Below are 25,050 nucleotides of genomic sequence, written 5' to 3'. Positions count from 1 at the left end.
ACTAGCTGTGGTCCAGGACTAGCAGTGGTCCAGGGCTCACTAAGCACCTGCGGAACCTGTACATTCACCTCAGTCTTGGCTGAGAAGTCCGTATTTTCTAAACAGTTTACGAGACTGGAAACTCCTCAACCCCGAGGTTAGGTTATAAACAACCTCGTGGCTCAGAGCTCCTGAACTCTTTCATAAACACAAAGCCCTTATAATGTTGGAGAGATGTAGAGGTTCCGTCATTGATGACTCTTCCGTGCATGACGAATCCTAATATTGAATTTTAGCGATGTGGAAAATATTGAATTCAAAACCAGGTAAAAATTGGTCGATTGAATTAGGTTCGAAGTTTAAATAGCGTCGACTTCGGAGCCGCAGAAATTGGTTTGTAACGAACATATACAATCGGCGCCTGGGCGAAGCAGCGACAAAAGATTCAGATTTGAAATTGCAGCGGAAATGGGTTGGGAATTTAAATAGGATCGACTCCCAAGCCAAGCGGCGGAAATGGGTTGGGAATTACATCGTTGTCATCACGACAACTTTCCCCGCTTCGACTCCCGGCTCTTGAATTATGCATTTCCAGCCCAGGAGTCAAATTTTAGTGCAGAGAGAGAAGTGAAAAGTGGGACGGACAGAAGAGAGGTGAGACAGACAGAAGTGGGACAGACAGAAGAGAAATGGGACATATAGAAGAGAAATGGGAAAGACAGAAGATAAATGGGGGCAGTCATAAGAGAAGTGGAACAGGAAGTAGTGAAACAGACAAGAGAAAAATGTACCAGACAGGAAAGAAGTGGAACAGTTGGAAGAGAGAGAGAGACAAGTCCCAGACCCGTGGAAAGAGAAGAACCAGTACTGTCCCACTGGAGCCAGAGACATGAACCAGTACTGTCCCACTGGGGCCAGAGAGATGAACCAGTACTGTTTCACTGGAGCCAGAGACATGAACCAGTACTGTCTCACTGGAGCCAGAGACATGAACCAGTACTGTCACACTGGAGCCAGAGAGATGAACCAGTACTGTCCCACTGGAGCCAGAGACATGAACCAGTACTGTCCCACTGGGGCCAGAGAGATGAACCAGTACTGTCTCACTGGAGCCAGAGACATGAACCAGTACTGTCTCACTGGAGCCAGAGACATGAACCAGTACTGTCTCACTGGAGCCAGAGACATGAACCAGTACTGTCACACTGGAGCCAGAGAGATGAACCAGTACTGTCACACTGGAGCCGGAGACATGAACCAGTACTCCACGCTGGCTTAGCATGAACAACTTCCATCTTGAGGTTCCCTGGGTGTATGATGAACATAAGTTCTTGTTTGCGTCCCATGGAACAACAAAGGAAGCGACCGAAGCATAAGATCGCTTTGAGAGAGTCCTTTCACTGTTCCTTGGGTGTTGGTGTAGTATAAGTGTATCCTGCCCTGTTCCTTGGGTGTTGGTGTAGTATAGGTAGACCACTCTCCTAATACACTGCATTTTCTTACGGAATCAACTAAACTGCATTGACAATATAGGCTCACAATCTCCCTTGACAATATAGGCTTACAATCTCCCTTGACAATATAGATTTAACACCTCCCTTGACAATATATGCGTCACATCCTTGGCAGAATAGGCCTACAAAGTGTGAAAAATAAATGCTTCTAGGATGATCAAAACACATGAATAAGACTTTGCGTTTTATTTATTTACATAAAATAATTTCATATTATTGTGTCCAGAGAAGTTCAATATTTACATATATTTCAAGATATTTGTGTAAGAGTATCAGAGAGACAGAGAGAGATGTTGATTAGTAAACATTATTTATCCATTATATATATATATATATATATATATATATATATATATATATATATATATATATATATATATATATATATATATTTATATATATATATATATATATATATATATATATATATATATATATATATATAACTGAAAACTCACACCCCAGAAGTGACTCGAACCCATACTCCCACAACTGGTATGTACAGGGACGCCTTAATCCGCTTGACCATCACGACCGGACAATAAGGAAGTGATAGCCGAGGCTATTTGAACCACTTCCCCGCCGGCACTCGGATGGTAATCTTGGGCATAGCATTTTATCAAATCACCTCATTCTTTGGGGCACACGTGAGGAACACAAATGCAAACAAGCCTGAATGGTCCCCAGGACTATATACAACTGAAAACTCACACCCCAGAAGTGACTCGAACCCATACTCCCACAACTGGTATGTACAGGGACGCCTTAATCCGCTTGACCATCACGACCGGACAATAAGGAAGTGATAGCCGAGGCTATTTGAACCACTTCCCCGCCGGCACTCGGATGGTAATCTTGGGCATAGCATTTTATCAAATCACCTCATTCTTTGGGGCACACGTGAGGAACACAAATGCAAACAAGAATTAAGTCAAGCGGATTAAGGCGTCCCTGTACATACCAGTTGTGGGAGTATGGGTTCGAGTCACTTCTGGGGTGTGAGTTTTCAGTTGTATATAGTCCTGGGGACCATTCAGGCTTGTTTGCATTTGTGTTCCTCACGTGTGCCCCAAAGAATGAGGTGATTTGATAAAATGCTATGCCCAAGATTACCATCCGAGTGCCGGCGGGGAAGTGGTTCAAATAGCCTCGGCTATCACTTCCTTATTGTCCGGTCGTGATGGTCAAGCGGATTAAGGCGTCCCTGTACATACCAGTTGTGGGAGTATGGGTTCGAGTCACTTCTGGGGTGTGAGTTTTCAGTTGTATATAGTCCTGGGGACCATTCAGGCTTGTTTGCATATATATATATATATATATATATATATATATATATATATATATATATATATATACATATATAAGTATTAATTTTACATTAAAAGCACAAAGGAAAAAGTTACAAAATCGGCCGCCATAAACACAGTGTAAAATACAGTGAATTGTAGTGCCCCCGTGAGCCCCGGGCGTCGAGCTAAGCCCCGGGCGTCGAGCTAAGCCCCGGGCGTCGAGCTATGCCCCGGGCGTCGAGCTAAGCCCCGGGCGTCGAGCTATGCCCCGGGCGTCGAGCTAAGCCCCGGGCGTCGAGCTAAGCCCCGGGTGTGGAGTGAAAACACAACAAAGCCACACCCATGGGCGGGGGAACACCTGTTTATCTGACTTCATAAATTCCGAGGAGAAGCAGCATCCCAGACCATGAGGAGACTGGTCCATCTGTGGCCTCCCTCACACTCCTTACACTCACACTTACACTCACACTTACACTCACAGTCTTTGACAGGTATAAAAGGAAGTGAAACACTATATCTTAACCACAGTAACCACTTGTTTGGTGTGTGAGTACAGGAGCCTGGCGAGGTCGAGCCTGGCGAAGTCGAGCCTGGCGAGGTCGAGCCTGGCGAGGTCGAGCCTGGCCTCGGGCCGGGCTTGGGGAGTAGATGAACTCCCAAAACCCCATCAACCAGATATCAACCAGGAGGGAGCCGGCACAGGTTGTGGTGAGCGTGTGGTTGTCAGCGTCGCTGTCAACAAGGTTGCCGGTGTTCTATATGTCAGCAACAATGATGAGGGAGATGAGGAGGATGTGAGGGAGGGTGGCCTGGCATCGGGGCCCGCTGCCCCCCTCCAGTACCCTCGTGGCTGCAAGATCAGGGAGAACACATGTTAGTGGCTGTGTTGATGTGTAGGTACACTCCTGTGTTGATGTGTAGGTACACTCCTGTGTTGATGTGTAGGTACACTCCTGTGTTGATGTGTAGGTACACTCCTGTGTTGATGTGTAGGTACACTCCTGTGTTGGTGTGTAGGTGCCCTCATACACTCCTGTGTTGATGTGTAGGTACACTCATACACTCCTGTGTTGATGTGTGGGTACGCTCATACACTCCTGTGTTGATGTGTAGGTACGCTCATACACTCATGTGTTGATGTGTGGGTACACTCATACACTCCTGTGTTGGTGTGTAGGTACACTCCTGTGTTGATGTGTAGGTACGCTCATGTGTTGATGTGTAGGTACACTCCTGTGTTGATGTGTAGGTACACTCCTGTGTTGATGTGTAGGTACACTCCTGTGTTGATGTGTAGGTACACTCCTGTGTTGATGTGTAGGTACACTCCTGTGTTGATGTGTAGGTACACTCCTGTGTTGATGTGTAGGTACACTCCTGTGTTGATGTGTAGGTACACTCCTGTGTTGATGTGTAGGTACACTCCTGTGTTGATGTGTAGGTACACTCCTGTGTTGGTGTGTAGGTACACTACTGTGTTGATGTGTAGGTACACTCCTGTGTTGATGTGTAGGTACACTCCTGTGTTGATGTGTAGGTACACTCCTGTGTTGATGTGTAGGTACACTCCTGTGTTGATGTGTAGGTACACTCCTGTGTTGATGTGTAGGTACACTCCTGTGTTGATGTGTAGGTACACTCCTGTGTTGATGTGTAGGTACACTACTGTGTTTATGTGTAGGTACACTACTGTGTTGATGTGTAGGTACACTTCTGTGTTGATGTGTAGGTACACTCCTGTGTTGATGTGTAGGTACACTCCTGTGTTGATGTGTAGGTACACTCCTGTGTTGATGTGTAGGTACACTCCTGTGTTGATGTGTAGGTACACTCATGTGTTGATGTGTGGGTACACTCATGTGTTGATGTGTAGGTACGCTCATGTGTTGATGTGTAGGTACACTCCTGTGTTGATGTGTAGGTACACTCCTGTGTTGATGTGTAGGTACACTCCTGTGTTGATGTGTAGGTACACTCATGTGTTGATGTGTGGGTACACTCATGTGTTGATGTGTAGGTACGCTCATGTGTTGATGTGTAGGTACACTCCTGTGTTGATGTGTAGGTACACTCCTGTGTTGATGTGTAGGTACACTCATGTGTTGATGTGTAGGTACACTCCTGTGTTGATGTGTAGGTACACTCCTGTGTTGATGTGTAGGTACACTCCTGTGTTGATGTGTAGGTACACTCATGTGTTGATGTGTAGGTACACTCCTGTGTTGATGTGTAGGTACACTCCTGTGTTGATGTGTAGGTACACTCATGTGTTGATGTGTAGGTACGCTCATGTGTTGATGTGTAGGTACACTCCTGTGTTGGTGTGTAGGTACACTCCTGTGTTGATGTGTAGGTACACTCCTGTGTTGATGTGTAGGTACACTCCTGTGTTGATGTGTAGGTACACTCCTGTGTTGATGTGTAGGTACACTCCTGTGTTGATGTGTAGGTACACTCATGTGTTGATGTGTGGGTACACTCATGTGTTGATGTGTAGGTACGCTCATGTGTTGATGTGTAGGTACACTCCTGTGTTGATGTGTAGGTACCCTCCTGTGTTGATGTGTAGGTACACTCATGTGTTGATGTGTAGGTACACTCCTGTGTTGATGTGTAGGTACACTACTGTGTTGATGTGTAGGTACACTCATGTGTTGATGTGTAGGTACACTCCTGTGTTGATGTGTAGGTACACTCCTGTGTTGATGTGTAGGTACACTCATGTGTTGATGTGTAGGTACGCTCATGTGTTGATGTGTAGGTACACTCCTGTGTTGATGTGTAGGTACACTCCTGTGTTGATGTGTAGGTACACTCATGTGTTGATGTGTAGGTACACTCCTGTGTTGATGTGTAGGTACACTTCTGTGTTGGTGTGTAGGTACACTCCTGTGTTGATGTGTAGGTACACTCCTGTGTTGATGTGTAGGTACACTCCTGTGTTGATGTGTAGGTACACTCCTGTGTTGATGTGTAGGTACACTCCTGTGTTGATGTGTAGGTACACTCATGTGTTGATGTGTGGGTACACTCATGCACTCCTGTGTTGATGTGTAGGTACACTCATACACTACTGTGTTGATGTGTAGGTACGCTCATACACTCCTGTGTTGATGTGTAGGTACACTCCTGTGTTGATGTGTAGGTACACTCATGTGTTGATGTGTGGGTACACTCCTGTGTTGATGTGTAGGTACACTCCTGTGTTGATGTGTAGGTACACTCATGTGTTGATGTGTGGGTACACTCCTGTGTTGGTGTGTAGGTACACTCATGTGTTGATGTGTAGGTACCCTCATACACTCCTGTGTTGATGTGTAGGTACACTCATGTGTTGATGTGTGGGTACATTCCTGTGTTGGTGTGTAGGTACACTCATGTGTTGATGTGTAGGTACCCTCATACACTCCTGTGTTGATTAAGGTTGTTGATCCTGTGTTAAGGCGTCTTGTACATACCAGTTGCGTGGCTCCTGGGAGTATGGGTTCGAGTCACTTCTGGGGTGTGAGTTTTCAGTTGCATATTGTCCTGGGGACCATTCAGGCTTGTTCGCATTTGTGTTCCTCACGTGTGCCCCAAAGAATGAGGTGATTTGGTAAAATGCTATGCCCAAGATTACTATCCGAGTGCCGGCGGTGGGGTGGTTCATATAGCCTCGGCTATCACCTCATTATGTCCGGTCGTGATGGTCAAGTGGATTAAGGCGTCTTGTACATACCAGTTGCGTGGCTCCTGGGAGTATGGGTTCGAGTCACTTCTGGGGTGTGAGTTTTCAGTTGCATATTGTCCTGGGGACCATTCAGGCTTGTTCGCATCCTGTGTTGATGTGTAGGTACACTCATACACTCCTGTGTTGATGTGTGGGTACGCTCATACACTCATGTGTTGATGTGTAGGTACGCTCATACACTCCTGTGTTGATGTGTGGGTACGCTCATACACTCCTGTGTTGATGTGTAGGTACGCTCATACACTCCTGTGTTGATGTGTGGGTACGCTCATACACTCCTGTGTTGATGTGTAGGTACGCTCATACACTCCTGTGTTGGTGTGTAGGTACACTCATACACTCATGTGTTGATGTGTGGGTACGCTCATACACTCCTGTGTTGGTGTGTGGGTACGCTCATACACTCCTGTGTTGGTGTGTAGGTACACTCATACACTCCTGTGTTGATGTGTAGGTACACTCATACACTCCTGTGTTGATGTGTAGGTACACTCATACACTCCTGTGTTGATGTGTAGGTACGCTCATACACTCCTGTGTTGATGTGTGGGTACGCTCATACACTCCTGTGTTGATGTGTAGGTACGCTCATACACTCCTGTGTTGATGTGTAGGTACACTCATGTGTTGATGTGTAGGTACACTCATGTGTTGATGTGTAGGTACCCTCATACACTCATGTGTTGATGTGTAGGTACGCTCATACACTCCTGTGTTGATGTGTGGGTACGCTCATACACTCCTGTGTTGGTGTGTAGGTACACTCATACACTCCTGTGTTGATGTGTAGGTACACTCATACACTCCTGTGTTGATGTGTAGGTACACTCATACACTCCTGTGTTGATGTGTAGGTACGCTCATACACTCCTGTGTTGATGTGTGGGTACGCTCATACACTCATGTGTTGATGTGTGGGTACGCTCATACACTCCTGTGTTGGTGTGTAGGTACACTCATACACTCCTGTGTTGATGTGTAGGTACACTCATACACTCCTGTGTTGATGTGTAGGTACACTCATACACTCCTGTGTTGATGTGTAGGTACGCTCATACACTCCTGTGTTGATATGTGGGTACGCTCATACACTCATGTGTTGATGTGTAGGTACACTCATACACTCATGTGTTGATGTGTAGGTACACTCATACACTACTGTGTTGATGTGTGGGTACGCTCATACACTCCTGTGTTGATGTGTGGGTACGCTCATACACTCATGTGTTGATGTGTAGGTACCCTCATACACTCCTGTGTTGATGTGTAGGTACCCTCATACATTCATGTGTTGATGTGTAGGTACGCTCATACACTCCTGTGTTGATGTGTAGGTACCCTCATACATTCATGTGTTGATGTGTAGGTACCCCTCATACACTCATGTGTTGATGTGTAGGTACGCTCATACATTCATGTGTTGATGTGTAGGTACGCTCATACACTCATGTGTTGATGTGTAGGTACACTCATACACTCATGTGTTGATGTGTAGGTACGCTCATACACTCCTGTGTTGATGTGCAGGTACGCTCATACACTCATGTGTTGATGTGTAGGTACGCTCATACACTCCTGTGTTGATGTGTAGGTACGCTCATACATTCATGTGTTGATGTGTAGGTACGCTCATATACTCATGTGTTGATGTGTAGGTACGCTCATACACTCTTGTGTTGATGTGTAGGTACACTCATACACTCATGTGTTGATGTGTAGGTACGCTCATACACTCCTGTGTTGATGTGTAGGTACGCTCATACACTCCTGTGTTGATGTGTAGGTACGCTCATACACTCCTGTGTTAATGTGTAGGTACGCTCATACACTCATGTGTTGATGTGTAGGTACACTCATACACTCCTGTGTTGATGTGTAGGTACACTCATACACTCATGTGTTGATGTGTAGGTACGCTCATACACTCCTGTGTTGATGTGTAGGTACCCTCATACACTCCTGTGTTGATGTGTAGGTACACTCATACACTCCTGTGTTGATGTGTAGGTACACTCATACACTCATGTGTTGATGTGTAGGTACGCTCATACACTCCTGTGTTGATGTGTAGGTACGCTCATACACTCCTGTGTTGATGTGTAGGTACGCTCATACACTCATGTGTTGATGTGTAGGTACACTCATTGTTATCATCCCAGGTATGAACATAGGAAATGATGTGGTGGAGGCTGACTCCATACACAGTTTCAAATGAAGATATGATAGAGCCCAGTAGGCTCAGGATTCTGTACATCAGTTGATTGAAAGTTGAGAGACGGGACCAAAGAGCCAAAGCTCAACCCTCGCAAGCACATTTAGGTGTGTACATTTAGGTGAGGTAGCTGACAAACGAGTCTACCTTGAGAGTTATTCTATCAGGCCTGACCTAAATAAGAGGTCAAAGAAATATAGACATGAACATACATACGTAAAATAATTGGTCAAATTTGACAGACAGTTTAAGCAAATGGGCATTGATCAAGAATATAAGTAAATGACTGGTCATAAGATGTGGAGAGTTTGCAGGAGGCGTGAGGCTCGCTTCCAGAGGAGCGTAAGCTCACTTGAGCACCAGACATTATGAGGGGAAGCCACGCTCCGTGTGAGCTCCTGTTAAAGAGGAGCCCCTAGTTGATATACCTTCAAGAGGAAGGAAGTGTGCAGACGTTCCAGCTGTGGAATCAAGCTGGGGAACGTGTGATCTCAAGTCCTGGACGGCAAGAAGAGTTGTGAAGCCGCCCAGAGACATTTTCATGGGCTGTGGGAGCCCCCTGGTGAGGCGCCATCGAGAGGGAGAGCGCCCTGCAGGAGACCTTATTGTGGTAAGCCCAAATTTAACTACTTAATAGTGGTTGCCTACAGTTGATCGTGTGCTCAGCGATCGTAGCACGTGTCTGTTGATATGTTAGGCATGTTTTGATAAGGCAGAAGGCCTGAATAAGTGAGTAGGGAGGGAGGAGCGACATGCGTCCCCTCCAAGCGCTGGTAGGTGACTGAGGAGACCTAGCTCCTGACAGTAAGGCTGCCTGGCAGTGGCAGGCAGAGGAACCACCCAGCGGGAGGCGGAAGATGGATTCATCCTGGGTGGAGGAGTCCGTCCTCACAGCATGTAGAAAGAAGAGAGATGTTGGGTGGAAACATTAATTGTGTTGTTTATTTTGTTTGTGTTTATAAGGAAACATTTTTATTGGCATGTAAATGGGTTGTAGGTTTGTCCTGAGGAAGAAGTTGATGTGAGTACTCGAGGCCAGAGAAGAAGTTGATGATTGGAACTTCAAGCCTGTAGGGGTAGATGTTGTACTCTGTGGAAGACGAAGCCCCATAGTGAGAAATTGGACCTCATACTGTGAGAAGAGGAGCAGTGAAGTCTCACATGTTTCTGTGGAAACGGTAGTGGAGTACACTGGAGTCCAAGGAGAACTTCGTGGTGCAGCATCCTGGAAGAGCTACAGAGGATCCTGGTAGAGAAACCTGGAAGAACCTGAAGACGTTCAGGGTAGTGAACTTGCAGATGTGGGAAGAAAGGTCTTGTTGACTACTTGTAGGAATTTGGTAGAGTGCTTAATTGTCATTAGCGTGCAAGATGCAGTGAAAGGTGGGTGATTGAGTGCCATTTCTATGCCAAGGAATACCTATACTGAAGTTTACCGAGAGTTACAGCTATAGGCTGGATTACCTACAGAAATATATATATATATATATATATATATATATATATATATATATATATATATATATATATATATATATATATATATATATATATATGTCGTACCTAGTAGCCAGAACGCACTTCTCAGCCTACTATGCAAGGCCTGATTTGCCTAATAAGCCAAGTTTTCATGAATTAATTGTTTTTGGACTACCTAACCTACCTAACCTAACCTAACCTAGCTTTTTCGGCTACCTAACCAAACCTAACCTATAAAGATAGATTAGGTTAGGTTAGGTAGGGTTGGTTAGGTTCGGTCATATATCTACGTTAATTTTAACTCTAATAAAAAAAATTGACCTCATACATAATGAAATGGGTAGCTTTATCATTTCATAAGAAAAAAATTAGAGAAAATATATTAATTCAGGAAAACTTGGCTTATTAGGCAAATCAGGCCTTGCATAGTAGGCCGAGAAGTGCGTTCTGGCTACTAGGTACGACATATATATATATATATATATATATATATATATATATATATATATATATATATATATATATATATATATATATATATATATTATTAAATATGACCGAAAAAGTAAGATTAATAATACTAACACGAATTTTCTCGATCTTTCGTACATTTCTTTTCACTGTTGGTGGTAATTCAAAAACCAATTCTCCAAAATTCATTTTTATTTCTAGTCTGATGTGACACTTGAGCGCGTTTCGTAAAACTTATTACATTTTCAAAGACTTTAGTTTACACATACACAACTGAATAGAACTTACACATCTCCGATTTGTTTATATCTACATTTGAGTGAGGTGGATGGGGTGAGGTGGTATTTAATAGGGTAATAATTTCATCAACACAAGACAGAACACGAAACAATGGGTATTGAATGGAAGTGATTGTAGAAAGCCTAGTGGTCCATATTTCTTGATGCTTCTATATTGGAGCGGAGTCTTGAGGTGGGTAGAATATAGTTGTGCATAAATTGGCTGCTGATTGCTGGTGTTGACTTTTTAATGTGTAGTGCCTCGCAAACGTCAAGCCGCCTGCTATCGCTGTATCTATCGATGATTTCTGTGTTGTTTACTAGGATTTCTCTGGCGATGGTTTGGTTGTGGGAAGAGATTATATGTTCCTTAATGGAGCCCTGTTGCTTATGCATCGTAAATGCCTAGAAAGAGATGTTGTTGTCTTGCCTATATACTGGGTTTTTTTGAGCTTACAGTCCCCAAGAGGGCATTTGAAGGCATAGACGACGTTGGTCTCTTTTAAAGCGTTCTGCTTTGTGTCTGGAGAGTTTCTCATGAGTAGGCTGGCCGTTTTTCTGGTTTTATAGTAAATCGTCAGTTGTATCCTTTGATTTTTGTCTGTAGGGATAACGTTTCTATTAACAATATCTTTCAGGACCCTTTCCTCCGTTTTATGAGCTGTGGAAAAGAAGTTCCTGTAAAATAGTCTAATAGGGGGTATAGGTGTTGTGTTAGTTGTCTCTTCAGAGGTTGCATGGCATTTCACTTTCCTTCTTATGATGTCTTCGACGAAACCATTGGAGAAGCCGTTGTTGGCTAGGACCTGTCTTACCCTACAGAGTTCTTCGTCGACTTGCTTCCATTCTGAGCTGTGGCTGAGAGCACGGTCGACATATGCGTTAACAACACTCCTCTTGTATCTGTCTGGGCAGTCGCTGTTGGCATTTAGGTACATTCCTATGCTCGTTTCCTTAATGTAGACTGCAGTGTGGAAACCTCCGCTCTTTTCCATGACTGTTACATCTAGAAAGGGCAGCTTCCCATCCTTTTCCATCTCGTAAGTGAAACGCAGCACGGAACTCTGCTCAAATGCCTCCTTCAGCTCCTGCAGATGTCTGACATCAGGTACCTGTGTAAAAATGTCGTCAACATACCTGCAGTATATGGCCGGTTTCAAGTTCATGTCGACTAAGACTTTTTGCTCGATGGTACCCATGTAGAAGTTTGCAAACAGGACACCTAGGGGAGAACCCTTGGCGACCCCATCTACTTGCTTATACATGTGCCCATCCGGGCTTAAGAAGGGTGCCTCTTTAGTACAAGCTTGGAGTAGTTTCCTCAGAATATTTTCTGGTATGTCAAGAGGAGTACAGGCTGGATCACGATACACTCTGTCGGCTATCATCCCGATTGTCTCGTCCACAGGTACGTTGGTGAACAGCGATTCTACGTCCAACGAGGCTCTTATCCCTGTGGCCCGTGTGCCCCGCAGTAAGTCAACAAATTCCTTTGGAGACTTCAGGCTGAAGGCGCAGGGAACATAAGGAGTCAGCAGGCCGTTGAGTCGCTTCGCTAGTCTGTACGTGGGTGTGGGTATCTGGCTAATGATTGGCCGAAGTGGGTTTCCAGGCTTGTGTGTCTTGACATTTCCATACGCATATCCAGGTTTATATTCCCCAATGATCTTTGGCAGGTGGAGTCCGGATTTCTTGGCGTTCACAGTTTCGATCAGTTTGTTGACCTTTGCTTTTAATTCGGCTGTAGTGTCCTTCGTTACCCTTTGGAACTTAGTTTGGTCAGAGAGTATGATGTTCATTTTCGCCAGATATTCGTCTTTTTTAAGAATGACATATATTGGCGACTTGTCACCTCTCCTGACAACTATCTCCTTGTTCTCACGAAGGCTTTTAGCTGCCGCTTTGAGCTCGGGGGACAGTATGGTGCTTCTGTAATTGCCTCGATTCTTTCCTCCTTCTGCAATAAGTTCTGCTTGTAAGGTATCTTTGGTAGTGACCTTCTTTTGTGTCTCGAGGTCGAATATGTCGTCCAACAGAATTTCCAACTCTACTTTCCGGGCCATCTCACTCGGTCTGGACAAAACATGACAGTTTATGCCCAGATTTAGGAGAGTGACTTGGTCCTCAGTGAGGTTAATTCCTGCAAGGTTCAGGAAGCCATCTCTTGGTCGTGGAATTGCCATAGGTAATCCATATAATGTTGTTAGTTTCTTGATAATCCTTGTTTCAGTGCTGAGGTGATGTTGGTCTGTGAGGATGTCGAGGTGTTGTTCTATGCGGGTACGGATAAAAATGAATTTTGGAGAATTGATTTTTGATTTACCTCCAACAGTGAAAAAAAATGTACGAAAGATTGAGAAAATTCGTGTTAGAATTATTAATCTTACTTTTTCGGTCATATTTAATAATATATACATATATATATATATATATATATATATATATATATATATATATATATATATATATATATATATATATATATATATATATATATATATATATATATATGTGTGTGTGTGTATATCACGAAAATAAACACGTGATTAAGAATGTGACAATGTCAGACCACGGAGGAAAAATGAAACAGGAAATTTCCTTAAGTACTTTCGTATATTAAATACATCTTCAGAAGGTCCTTCTGAAGGACCTTCTGAAGATGTATTTAATATACGAAAGTACTTAAGGAAATTTCCTGTTTCATTTTTCCTCCGTGGTCTGACATTGTCATATATATATATATATATATATATATATATATATATATATATATATATATATATATATATATATATATATATATATATATATATATATATATATTTTATATATGACCGAAAAAGTAAGATTAATAATTCTAACACGAACTTTCTCAATATTTCTTATATTTCTTTTCACTGTTGATGGTAATTGAAAAATCAATTCTCCAAAATTCATTTTTGTTTCTAGTCTGACGAGACACTTGAATGCGTCAGGCGATTAACGATGCATAAGCAACAGGGCTCCATTAAGGAACTTATAATCTCTTCCCACAAGCAGACCATCACCAGAGAAGTCTTAACAAAATATACGGAAATCATCGATAGATACAGTGATAGCAGGCGGCTTGATATCTGCGAGGCACTACACATTAAGAAGTCGACACCAGCAATCAACAGCCAATTAATGCACAAGTATATTCTACCCACTTCAAGACTCCGCACCAATATAGAAGCATCAAGAAATATGGGCCAATAGGCCCTTTGCAGTTACTTCCATTCTTTCCTGTAACTTACAAAATATTATACCCATTGTTTCGTGTTCTGTCTTGTGTTGAAAGTTTGTTTTCACCTTATCCAAAACTGTTGTAACATATCACGTTACCCAAATGCAGGTATAAAATCGAAGCTGTTTAAACTCTGTTTAGTTATAGTTGTGTGTGTGTAAACTAAAGTCTTTGAAAATGTAATAAGTTATTACGAAATGCGTTCAAGTGTCGCGTCAGACTAGAAATAAAAATGAATTTTGGAGAATTGATTTTTCAATTACCATCAACAGTGAAAAGAAATATAAGAAATATTGAGAAAATTCGTGTTAGAATTATTAATCTTACTTTTTCGGTCATATTTAATAATATATGTCTACAGGAAAGATTGCTACCAAAATATACTAATATATATATATAAATATATATATATATATATATATATATATATATATATATATATATATATATATATATATATATATATATATATATATATATATATATATGTCGTACCTAGTAGCCAGAACGCACTTCTCAGCCTACTATGCAAGGCCCGATTTGCCTAATAAGCCAAGTTTTCATGAATTAATTGTTTTTCGACTACCTAACCTACCTAACCTAACCTAACCTAACTTTTTCGGCTACCTAACCAAACCTAACCTATAAAGATAGGTTAGGTTAGGTTAGGTAGGGTTGGTTAGGTTCGGTCATATATCTACGTTAATTTTAACTCCAATAAAAAAAAATTGACCTCATACATAATGAAATGGGTAGCTTTATCATTTCATAAGAAAAAAATTAGAAAAAATATATTAATTCAGGAAAACTTGGCTTATTAAGCAAATCGGGCCTTGAATAGTAGGCCAAAAAGTGAGTTCTGGCTACTAGGTACGACATATATATATATATATATATATATATATATATATATATATATATATATATATATATATATATATATATATATATATATGTCGTACCTAGTAGCCAGAACGCACTTCTCGGCCTACTATGCAAGGCCCGATTTGCCTAATAAGCCAAGTTTTCCTGAATTATTATATTTTCTCAATTTTTTTTCTTATGAGATGATAAAGCTACCCATTTCATTATGTATAAGGTCAATATTTTTTTATTGGAGTTAAAATTAACGTAGATATATGACCAAACCTAACCAACCCTACCTAACCTAACCTAACCTATCTTTTTAGGTTAGGTTAGGTTAGGTAGCCGAAAAAGTTAGGTTAGGTTTGGTTAGGTAGGTTAGGTAGTCGAAAAACAATTAATTCATGAAAACTTGGCTTATTAGGCAAATCGGGCCTTGCATAGTAGGCAGAGAAGTGCGTTCTGGCTATTAGATACGACATATATATATATATATATATATATATATATATATATATATATATATATATATATATATATATATATATATATATATATATATATATATATATATATATATATCTATGTACAGGTGTATATGTACACCTGCCCCACTGTATACATGTACACCTGACCGCACGAAGATGTAACCTTCACTCTAAGTACATGGGTGTGACGTCGACCAAGCTGACGAGGCGTTTGACCTGTCATCAGATGCCTCTAAACATCACGTAAGACACATCACACTAACAAGAGAAATGTTCAATAAAAACACTTGTTTATTGGACAAAACCCAAGATGTAAGAACATTACAAATTCTTGAAGCCCTTCACATAAAAGTTGAACCCACCGTAACTACTCAAATAACGGAACTATTCACTCTACCCACCATGAGAGTGAGTGAGTGCGAGCAAGCGTGGAAGATGCCAACGATGACGTCACTGTCCTGAACGCCATGCCCACTACACCTGACCAATCTTTCTACGTAAAGGTTAATTTTTTTTTACTTTTTTTTTGCAGGTAGATTCTTGCGCAGGCGCTAAGTCTCTGGCTGGCCCACTAAGTGTTGTTTCTGTTTTACTTGGGCGGAGTATGAGTATTTATGACTCGTATGGTCGCTTCAGTAAGATTTTGCCATATGTATTTATATAGGTTAATGCCCACAAGAGACCCTAGAGCCGCCAGCTTCCTCTTTCAGTGTCTTAGTGTGGCGATCCAGAAAGGAAATGCTCACTTTATAAATGGTTCCTGCCCGCCACCTGAGGAGCTGGAGGAAGTTTACAACCTGTGACAAGTAGCCTTGTACCCTGCATGTAACCAATGTTGTAACCCTTTTTGTGTAATGAACTTTAAAAAAAAATTAAATGACAAAATACATAACATATAGTGGGGTGATAGAAGACAATATATAGACGGTGGTAGGAGAAAACCATATATAGGGGGTGGTAGGAGACAATATGTGAATATTTGTAGGGATCCTTTGAGGTTCAGGGCCCCTACAAACACAGTATATATATACATTTATAGTGAATTATTGCACCTTGGTTTACATTGGCTCGTCAGGCGAGTAGGTGAGGTTAAGCATTTAGAACAAGACACTTATTGAATACTTACTGGCAGATGTGGTTATTATATTTTGAGGCATATTATGACTCTTCATACATTTATTATGATACATTTTCCCCATTAAACGAGTTATTGTTAACATTTGTACTATTATCATGTTTGATTTTTAACTTAGTTTTGATCCTGAACTTTATAATTATAGCAAGTGTGCCTCTTCCCTTTATTCTAGCCTTCTCGCTCTACTAGCTTTCCCGCTCTACTAGCCTTCCCTCTCTACTAACCTTCCCCCCTCTACTAGCCTTCCCTCTCTACTAACCTTCCCGCTCTACTAGAAGTATTCCTACCTTCCTGGGTAGAGAAGTAGAAGTGAGGAGACTCCTCGGACCAGCCGTACTTGTTGCTGACGAGGATGAGAGCCTCGTACTGGGAGGCGAGCTGCAGGCCCTCCAGGGTGTGGTGCATGGTGTGTGTGGTGGGGGTGTGGGGCCCTGCCACACCCTCCACCCGCCTACCTACAGTCTCCCACGGCCCAGCCCTCACCACAGTCTGGTTGCTCTGTCAACACGACACCACCACAACTCCACTTACTCTCCACTGGACTCAACAACATAAAGAAGCAGGGGTGAAGTTATTTCACGACCACGCATGAGTAGTGGGGATGACGCCTTAAACGGGATTTTTTTTTTTAGACAAAAATCCTGTGTGAGGCGACGGTTTTCCAGTTAATTTTAAAAATCCTGTGTGAGGTGTCGGGGGTTCCAGGTAAATTTTTCAGAGTTAAATACCGAAAATTTTCAAAGACAATTTTCGGATAGTGTTCATAAAAGTTTGTTAAGAGTTCTTATGGGAGAAAATAATTTCATAAAAGTTTCTTATAGAAAAGTCAAGGCAAATTCCGCTTCCTTCTTACTGAGAATAAACTCTACGGTCTTAGTTTTGCTTTAGTAAAACAGTAAAGTAAACACCCTTTATGATGTTTACTTTACTGGATGTTTAGTAAACATTCTGTCCTTTAATACCCTTTTTTACTACGCTATGTTAATAATCAGTAACAAGCTAATATTCACACAGTAATTATAATCACACTGTCAGATGGCACCTTACCCTCATTACCCTTTGTTTACTCAGCTATATCATAATCACACAGTCTAATCACACCTTAACTTTTCCCCCCCCTTACCTTCCTATCCCTTACCTCCCCCCACCCCTGCCTCTATCCTTCCCCCTATCTTCCCTTCCCCATTCCCCTTATCACCCCATACCTTTTACCTTCCTCCATTTACCTTCCCCTTACCTTCTCCTCCCTTACCTCCCCCTTCATCTCGCCCATTCCCCATCTTATCCAAACCTTCAGTAATCGTACTTTATTTGTATATCCTCTCCATTTTTTCTATGTTTTTGTCATATTCTCCATGTCCACTGTTTTCTTTATCATGTTTTCATGTTCATCTCGTGTTCTCTGTACAACTTTTTATACCCATTATTCATGTTCCCCACAAGTTCACTGTGTTCATCAGCTTTTCTTACATGTTTTCTATGTTCTTTATCATGTACTCATAATGTTCTTAGCATGTTCTCTATGATCTTTGTCTATGTTCTTTCTTCACTTTTCATGTTCTTTGTTTCTTATAAACCAATTATTTCTTCCATTCAGTAACTAGTTCTTTTGTCAGATATTATCAACAGCATTACAGTTCCCCCAACAAATTTAGTCAGTCATTTACCCAGTTTTATCTGAAAAACTACGTCAATGTTTATCAACTTTATCAACTTTAACAACTTTATCAACTCTTTATCAACTTAATATTTCTTACCGACACGATTCTTAAACAAATCTGCATTTTATTCAGTACTGTTCCCAAGACATTCTTTTCTTAACGTTCCTTAACTAAACTCATTCGTCAATCAACTAAAATAATAGTCACTGTCATCATTTTTTAACTAAACTAATTATCCAATCAACTGAAAATAGACATGTTCATCATGTTTTCTTGTCTTTTTTTAACTAAAATAACACTTTTCTTACTTGAAAATTTTTAAGTTTAGCTTCGTTCAACACTGTTCTGAACTCAAATTATTCGTCAATCAACTGAAAATAGTTAAAGGAAATCTTCCAACATTGTTCATAACTAACTTTATCCACTGCCAATCAGCTTAAAATAGTCACGTTCATAATTTTTTAATTAAAAGTATTCAACTAAATCACTCAACTCAACTAAAAAATTGTCATGTTCAGCATTTTTTTATCTAAAATAACAATTCACTCAACTGAAAAATAGCTATGTTCATCATCTTTTCTTGTCGTTGTTTAACTGAAAATGATTTTTCCCCTCATCTAAAAATAGTCAAGTGTAGCTTTCGTTCAATACTTTCTTAACTAACAGTATACTTCGTGGAGGACAAAAATAATCAAAGGAATTCTTTCAACACCGTTCTTAACTAACATTATACTTCATGGAATGAGAAATATAGTCAAGGACACACTCAGAGACGTCAAAGACACTCTTTGAGACATCAAAGACACTCTTCAAGACATCAAAGACACACTCAAAGACATCAATGAAACACGCAAAGACATCAAAGACACAGGCAAAGACACAATCAAAGATGTCAATAACACTCTTTGAGACATCAAAGACATCAAAGACACTCTTCGAGACGTCAAGGGCACATTCAGAGACATCAATAATGCACTCAAAGACATCAAAATACTACTCATGTCCTCAAAAGTTATTCTCAGTCATCAACAGTTATTCTCAGAACCATCAAAAGTTAATCTCAGTCATCAAAGTTATTCTCAAAATCATCTTCGTTCATCAGAGAAGCTTTCTAAGACATCAAAGTTATTCTCAGAACCATCAAAAGTTAATCTCAGTCTCAGTCATCAAAGTTATTCTCAGAGGCATCAAATGTTAATCTCAGAGACATCAAAAGTTATTCTCAGTCGTCAAAGTTATTCTCTAAGTCTCCTTCGTGCATAAAAGCTATTCTCTAACACACCTTCGTTCATCAAAAAAACTCTCCTTCGTTCATCAAAGAAACTCTCCTTCGTTCATGAAAGAAAGTCACCTTCGTTCATCAAAGAAACTCTCCTTCGTTCATCAAAGTTGTTCTCTAAGAGATTAATGTTGTTATCTAAGACATCTTCAGGCATTCAATAACACTCTCAAATGTACAATTGTTTTCTTCCGTTCAGTAACGAGTTCAACTTTTCATATCAAACTTTCAGTTCTGTTAATAATTATTCTGTTAAAATAAATTTTCTTAGCCACTTTACCTTAAAACTTTTCTCTGAACATCACTGCATAACCCTATCTAACCAATCCTCCCCACCTAATGTAACTTACATAACACAACTTATCAACCCAACCTAACTTGCTCATTCATACTACATACATATCTTTACTTGCCTAAACTAACCTAACTTAACTAAATTTAACTTACATAACCTAACCTAACATATCTAACCTAACCTAACATATCTAACCTAACCTAATATATCCAAACTTAATGTAACTTACCAAACCTAACTTAACTAACCTAACCTAACCCAACTAACCTAACCTAATCTAACTTAACTAACCTAACCTACCATCTTCTTGAGGTTATCTTGAGATGATTTCGGGGCTTTAGTGTCCCCGCGGCCCGGTCCTCGACCAGGCCTCCACCCCCAGGAAGCAGCCCGTGACAGCTGACTAACACCCAGGTACCTATTTTACTGCTAGGTAACAGGGGCATAGGGTGAAAGAAACTCTGCCCATTGTTTCTCGCCGGCGCCCGGGATCGAACCCGGGACCACAGAATCACAAGACCAGCGTGCTGTCCACTCGGCCGACCGGCTCCCATAACCTAACTTAATTAATCAAACATAATCTATCTTACCTAACCTAACCTAACTTAACTTACATAACTAAACCTAACGTACCTAACCTAACCTAACATACCTAACCCAACCTAATTTAACCTAACCTAACCCTACCTTACATAACCTAACCTAACTTCACTAACCTAACATTTCCTAACTTAACTAACCTAAGTTAACCTAACTTAACTAACCTACCCTAACCTAACTTAATTAACCTAACCTAACCTAACTTACATAACCTAACCTAACCTAATGTAACTTACCAATCCTAACCTAACGTAACTGACCTATCCTAACTTAACATACCTAACCTAACCTAACATAATTTACCTAACCCAACCAAACTTAACCTAACCTAACCTAACTTAATGCAACTTACCTAACCTAACATAACCTAATGAAACTTAACTTACATAACCTAACTTAATGTAACCTAACCTAACATAACTTACCTGACATAACCTAACCTAACCTAACTTAGCATAACTTACCTAACCTAACTTAACTTACATAACCTAACCTAACCTAATTTAACATAACTTACCTAACTTAACTAAACTTAACTGACATAACCTAACCTAACTTAGTATAACTTACCTAACCTAACTTAGTATACCTTACCTAACCTAACTTAGTATAACTTACCTAACCTAACTTACATGCCCCTAACCTAACTTACATACCCTAACCTAACTTAATGTAACTTACCTAACCTAACTTAACCAAACTCAACTGAAAATATACAAAAAGGAGAAACAAAAACTGTATCTGTAAGGTTAGGTTAAGGATAATATATTCAATAATATGTGTCCAACACATGAAACTACATCTGAAAGGTTAGGTTAAAAGTCGAAGAATAAGAACAAATTATATAAACCTTATAAATACACTAAGATGACAAGAAGTTAGGTTAAAGGGGTGAAATGTATAAGCAAGTATAGGCTAAGTAAAGGTTAGGTTAGGTTATGTCAGTTAAGGTTAGATTAGTTAAGTTAGGAAAGGTTAGATTACTTAATTTAGGAAAGGTTAGATTAGTTAAGTTAGGTTAGGTTATGTAAGGTAGGGTTAGGTTAGGTTAGGTTAGGTAAGTTATGTTACGTTTGGTTAGGTACGTTAAGTTTAGTTAAGTCAGGTTAGGCTATGTAAGTTAGGTTTAGTTAAGTAAGGATATGGTATGTAAGTTAAGTTAGGTTAGGTAAGTTACATTAAGTTAGGATAGGTTATGTAAGCAAAGTTATGTTAAGTAAGTTTGGTTAGGTTATGTTATGTTAGGTAAGTTGTGTTAGGTTAGATTAGGTAAGTTAGGTTATATATGGTTAATTAAATTAGTCTAGGGTAGGTTAGGTGAGTTAAGTTAGGTTAGGTTAGTTAGGTTAGGTTAGGTTAGGTTAGTTAAGTTAAGTTAGGTTAGTTTAGGCAAGTAAAGATATGTATGTATGAGCAAGTTAGGTTGGGTTGATAAGTTATGTTATGTAAGTACCATTAGGTGGGGGAGGATTGGTTAGATAGGGTTATGCAGTGATGTTCAGAGAAAAGTTTTAAGGTAAAGTGGCTAAGAAAATATATTTTAACAGAATAATTATTAACAGAACTGAAAGTTTGATATGAAAAGTTGAACTCGTTACTGAACGGAAGAAAACAATTGTACAGTTGAGAGTGTTATTGAATGCCTGAAGATGTCTTAGATAACAACATTGATGTCTTAGAGAACAACTTTGATGAACGAAGGAGACTTTCTTTGATGAACGAAGGAGAGTTTCTTTGATGAACGAAGGAGAGTTTCTTTGATGAACGAAGGAGAGTTTCTTTGATGAACGAAGGTGTGTTAGAGAATAGCTTTTATGCACGAAGGTGACCTAGAGAATAACTTTGATGACTGAGAATAACTTTTGATGTCTCTGAGATTAACATTTGATGTCTCTGAAAATAATTTTGATGACTGAGACTGAGATTAACTTTTGATGGTTCTGAGTATAGTTTTGAAGTTTTAGAAAGCTTCTCTGATGAACGAAGGTGACTTTGAGAATAACTTTGATGACTGAGATTAACTTTTGATGGTTCAGAGAATAACTGTTGATGACTCTGAGAATAACTTTTGAGGACACGAGTAGTATTTTGATGTCTTTGAGTGCACTATTGATGTCTTTGAGAGTGTCTTTGACGTCTTTGAGTTCGTTACTAATGTCTCTGAATGTGTCCTTGATATCTCAAAGAGTGTCTTTGATGTCTCGAAGAGTGTTATTGACATCTTTGATTGTGCCTTTGAGTGTTTCATTTATGTCTTTGAGTGTTTCATTTATGTCTTTGAGTGTTTCATTTATGTCTTTGAGTGTTTCATTTATGTCTTTAAGTGTGTCTTTGACGTCTTGAAGAGTAAGTTTGGTGTCTCTGACTGTGTCTTTGATGTCCTTAAGTGTGTCTTTGATGTCTCAAAGAGTGTTTTTGATGTCTCTGAGTGTGTCTTTGACTATATTTCTCACTCCACGAAGTATAATGTTAGTTAACAACGGTGATGAAAGAATCCCTTTGACTATTTTTGTTCTCCACGAAGTATACTGTTAAGAAAGTATTGAACGAAAGCTACACTTGACTATTTTTAGATGAGGGAAAAATCATTTTCAGTTAAACAACGACAAGAAAAGATGATGAACATAGCTATTTTTCAGTTGAGCGAAGTGTTATTTTAGATAAAAAATGAAGAACATGACTATTTTTTAGTTGATTGACGAATACTTTTAGTTAAAAAGTTATGAACGTGACTATTTTAAGTTGATTGACGATGTATAAAGTTAGTTATAAAGAGTGTTGGAAGATTTCTTTAACTATTTTCAGTTGATTGACGAATAATTTGAGTTCAGAACAGTGTTGAACGAACCTAAACTTGACAATTTTCAGCTAAGAGAAGTGTTATTTCAGTTAAGACAAGAAAACATGATGAACATGTCACTTTTCAGTTGATTGGTTAATTAGTTTAGTTAAGAAATGATGACAGTGACTATTATTTTAGTTGATTGACGAATGAGTTTAGTTAAGGAACGTTAAGAAAAGAATGTCTTGGGAACAGTACTGAATAAAGTGCAGATTTGTTTAAGAACCGTGTCGGTAGGAAACATTAAGTTGATAAAGAGTTGATAAGGTTGTTAATATTGATTAAGTTGATAAACATTGACGTAGTTTTTCAGATAAAATTGGGTCTAAAACTGGGTCAGTCTGGGGACTGACTAAATTTGTTGGGGGAACTGTAATGCTGTTGATAATATCTGACAAAAGAACTAGTAACTGAACGGAAAAAATAATTGGTTTATAAGAAACAAAGAACATGAAAAGTGAAGAATATATAAGGAATGAACACAGTGAACATACGAGGAACATGACAAAGAACATAGAGAACATACTAAGAACATTATGAGAACATAATATAGAACATATATAAAAAAGCTGATGAACACAGTGAACTTGTGGGGAACATGAATAATGGGTATAAAAAGTTGTACAGAGAACACGAGATGAACATGAAAACATAGAAAACATCTAAGAAATGCTGATGAACACAGTGAACATGGGAGGGGGGGAATATGAACTTGCATAGGACATAAATATTGAGTATAAAAGTTCTACAGAGAACATGAGATGAACATGAAAACATGTTAAAGAACACAATGAGCATGAAGAATATGCCAAAAAACATAGACAAATTGGAGAGGATATTCAAATACAGTACGATTACTGAAGGTTTGGATAAGATGGGGAATGGGCGAGATGAAGGAGGAGGTAAGGGAGGAGAAAGTATGGGGGGAAGGTAAATGGAGGAAGGTAAAAGGTATGGGGTGATAAGGGGAATGGGGAAGGGAAGATAGGGGGAAGGATAGAGGCGGGGGTTGGGGAGGTAAGGGATGGGAAGGTAAGGGGGGGAAAAGTTAAGGTGTGATTAGACTGTGTGATTATGATATAGCTGAGTAAACAAAGGGTAATGAGGGTAAGGTGCCATCTGACAGTGTGATTTTAATTACTGTGTGAATATTAGCTTGTTAGTGATTATTAACATAGCGTAGTAAAAAAGGATATTAAAGGATAGGATGTTTTCTTTGATAGACTTGAGAGCGTCTTGATCTGAAATATTTATGTTTGATGATCTAAGGCGGAGATAGAGAGTTGAAGCTCTGTTGATGTCTTGATTTATTTTAATACATTAGAAATAAGATGAGCTTAAATCTCAGGAGATTTGGTCTTATAATGAAGAACTTTTACATATGAGCTAAGGGGGGGGGGGGACGAGAGCTAGAGTTCGGTAACTGCTTTGTTTTTATTTAATACCTTTGAAATATTACTGTTTAAAATTTCAGGGGGATTGGACTGATAGTAACGAAGTTACAGGGATAAAGTAAGGTGGGAACAGAAGCTAGAACTTGCTTACTGACTTGATTTGATTTACTATGTCTAAAATATGACTGATTAAAATTTTAGGGAAATTGGATAGGTATTAACGAAGATATGAGAGAGGGGTTAAGGTGGGGACAGGAGCTAGAGTTTGGTAACTG

The 25,050-nt window shown here is 39.8% G+C and overlaps 1 protein-coding gene across 5 annotated transcripts in view; it reads right to left on the bottom strand.

Moving 5' to 3' along the window:
* Positions 1-2,793: 2,793 nt before the first annotated feature.
* Positions 2,794-25,050, bottom strand: part of LOC123761011 (protein amalgam) — a 185,861-nt gene continuing 163,604 nt past the window's right edge. For 3 of the 5 annotated variants that reach the window (XM_069339328.1, XM_069339330.1, XM_069339331.1), the window contains exons 8-9: positions 16,992-17,202; positions 2,797-3,632 (exon numbers count right to left, since the gene is read on the bottom strand). In XM_069339328.1, coding sequence (XP_069195429.1) covers positions 3,538-3,632; positions 16,992-17,202 — 306 coding nt within the window. In that variant the 3' untranslated portion in view covers positions 2,797-3,537. Of the gene's footprint in view, positions 3,633-16,991; positions 17,203-25,050 lie in introns of all 5 variants that reach the window. The other 2 variants (XM_069339333.1, XM_069339332.1) reach the window with 2 other exon arrangements.

This window comes from Procambarus clarkii, chromosome 41, assembly GCF_040958095.1.
Source record: "Procambarus clarkii isolate CNS0578487 chromosome 41, FALCON_Pclarkii_2.0, whole genome shotgun sequence".
In the NCBI taxonomy this organism is placed as follows: Eukaryota; Metazoa; Arthropoda; class Malacostraca; order Decapoda; family Cambaridae; genus Procambarus; species Procambarus clarkii.
This window is presented reverse-complemented; position numbering and strand designations above follow the sequence as displayed.